Raw genomic sequence first — 2,492 nt, 5'->3', positions numbered from 1 at the left:
TCAATACGTGAAATGAACAATTAAAATCAACAAATAAAATATAAAAATAAACAAAATGAATGCGAAAAATAATCGTGGGTTGCCTCCCACGCAGCGCTTGGTTTAATGTCATCAGCCCGACTCAGTTCTGCCTCAAGTAGATTCGGCCAGTGAGATGTTGTCCGAAATCCGTACTTCATCTCCAAAATAGTGTTTCACTCGCTGACCATTCACCTTAAACATTCTATCATCATTGCATTTGAGTTCGATTGCTCCGTATGGTTGCACTGCCTCCACTATAAACGGTCCTGACCACCTTGATTTTAGCTTTCCTGGAAATAGTCTGAGACGAGAATTATAAAGCAGCACCTATTGTCCCGGTTCAAATGTTCTTCGCACAATGATCTTGTCATGCTACTTCTTGGTTTGCTCTTTGTAGATCTTGGCATTCTCATATGCTTCATTTCGAAATTCATCCATCTCATTTAACTGCAGTTTTCGGACATCGCCAGAAGCTTTTAAATCAAATTTAAACTTCTTTACTACCCAAAATGCTCGGTGCTCCAATTCTAGCGGCAAGTGGCATGCTTTCCCAAATACTAGCCTATAGGGAGACATCCCAATAGGTGTCTTGAATGCAGTCCGACAAGCCTATAACGCATCATCCAACTTAATAGCCCAATCCCTCCGGTTGGTGTTGACAGTCTTTTCCAGAATTTGTTTAATTTCCCGGTTGGATATTTCAGCTTGTCCATTCGACTGAGGATGATATGCTAGTGCCACTTTGTGCTTCACACTGTATTTAGCCAAAATTGAGTTGAAAATCCTATTGAAAAAGTGCGTACCTTCGTCACTTATGATGGCTCTCGGTGTTCCAAACCTGCTGAAGATGTTCTTATGCACGAATTTAGCTACAACACGAGCGTCATTAGTATTGGTGGCGATTGCTTCCACCCATTTCGAAACATAATCCACAGATAATAAAATATAAGAATTATCAGAAGAAGGGGGAAAGGGTCCCATGAAATCAATGCCCCAAACGTAAAAAATTTCCACTTCCAAGACATTTGCTAGTGGTAATTCGTGACGCCTGGAGATGTTTCCTAACCTCTGGCATCTATCACATGATTTTACTAAGGTATAACTATCTTTAAAAAAATTAGGCCAATAAAAACCAGATTGCAATACCTTAGCTGCTGTTTGTGATGCTCCAAAATGTCCACCATATGGTGAAGAATGACATTTCTCCAGAATTTGATGTGCTTCGATACCCTCCACGCACCTCCTACTCACTTGATCAGCACACCTCTTATACAAAAATGGATCTTCCCAATTAAAGAACTTGATGTCATAGACGAACTTCTTCTTCTGATGATAGCTCAAATCTGGGGGGAGGGTGCCGCAAGACAGAAAAATAGCGATATCAGCAAACCAAGGAAGTACAGAGTTTACCTCGAAGAGCTGCTCATCCGAAAATGTTTCCTGTATAACTCCCTCTTCTTTTTTATCCTCTAGCTCCAGTTTTGACAAATGGTCAGCCACTTGATTTTCAGTTACTTTCTTATCTTTGACCTCGAAGTCAAATTCTTGTAGTAGAAAAATCCACCTTATCAAGCATGGTTTTGCATCTTTCTTGGCGAATAGGTAGCAAATAGCTGCATGGTCAGTGAAAACTACTACCTTTGTGCCGATCAAATAGGGTCTGGATTTGTCGAAAGCAAAAACTACTGCAAGCATCTCCTTCTCAGTCGTAGTGTGATTTTGTTGTGCTGCATCCATTGTGCGGCTTGCGTAGTAAATTGCCCTAAACATCTTTTCCCGTCTTTGGCCTAAAACAGCGCCCACTGTATAGTCACTGGCATCACACATTAGCTCAAAGGGCTCCTTCTAGTCCGGTACTATCATAATGGGTGCAGTCACTAATGCCTTCTTGATTTTTTCAAACGCTTGCAAACAATCATCATCAAATATAAAATCAGAATCTTTTTCTAGCAAATTACAGAGGGGTTTAGTGATCTTAGAGAAATCCTTAATAAATCTACGATAAAACCCCGCATGTCCTAGAAAGCTCCTTATTCCCTTGATGTTCCTTGGTGGAGGAAGTTTTTTGATTGTAACGACTTTAGCTCGGTCCACCTCTAATCCCTTATAAGACACTTTATGTCCAAGAACAATACCCTCTTGGACCATAAAGTGATACTTCTCCCAATTAAGAACTAAGTTCTTATCCTGGCATCTCTGCAAAACGAGGGATAGGTTATGTAAACAATGATCAAACGAAGAACCAAATACCGGAAAGTCATCCATGAAGACTTCCATTATTTCCTCCACCATATCTGCAAATATGGCCATCATGCACCTCTGGAAAGTGGCAGGTGCATTGCATAGCCCAAACGGCATTCTCCTAAAAGCAAACGTGCCATAGGGACACGTGAAAGTAGTTTTCTCCTGATCTTCTGGCGCTATAGCAATTTGGTTATAACCTGAATAGCCATCTAAAAAGCAATAATGAC

At 40.7% G+C, this 2,492-nt stretch overlaps 1 protein-coding gene across 1 annotated transcript; it reads right to left on the bottom strand.

Annotated features, from left to right (window-relative positions):
* Positions 1–393: 393 nt before the first annotated feature.
* Positions 394–1,848, bottom strand: LOC140842878 (uncharacterized). Its single transcript, XM_073211080.1, has 2 exons — positions 1,273–1,848; positions 394–630 (listed from the first exon to the last, which is right to left on the bottom strand). Exons 1-2 carry the CDS (start codon positions 1,846–1,848, stop codon positions 394–396), a joined length of 813 nt encoding a protein of 270 aa, XP_073067181.1.
* Positions 1,849–2,492: the final 644 nt, after the last annotated feature.

The sequence above is a fragment of the Primulina eburnea genome, chromosome 10, assembly GCF_022965805.1.
Source record: "Primulina eburnea isolate SZY01 chromosome 10, ASM2296580v1, whole genome shotgun sequence".
Classification (NCBI taxonomy): domain Eukaryota; kingdom Viridiplantae; phylum Streptophyta; class Magnoliopsida; order Lamiales; family Gesneriaceae; genus Primulina; species Primulina eburnea.
Note: the sequence above shows the minus strand (reverse complement) of the source record. Positions and strands in the feature narration are given on the sequence as shown.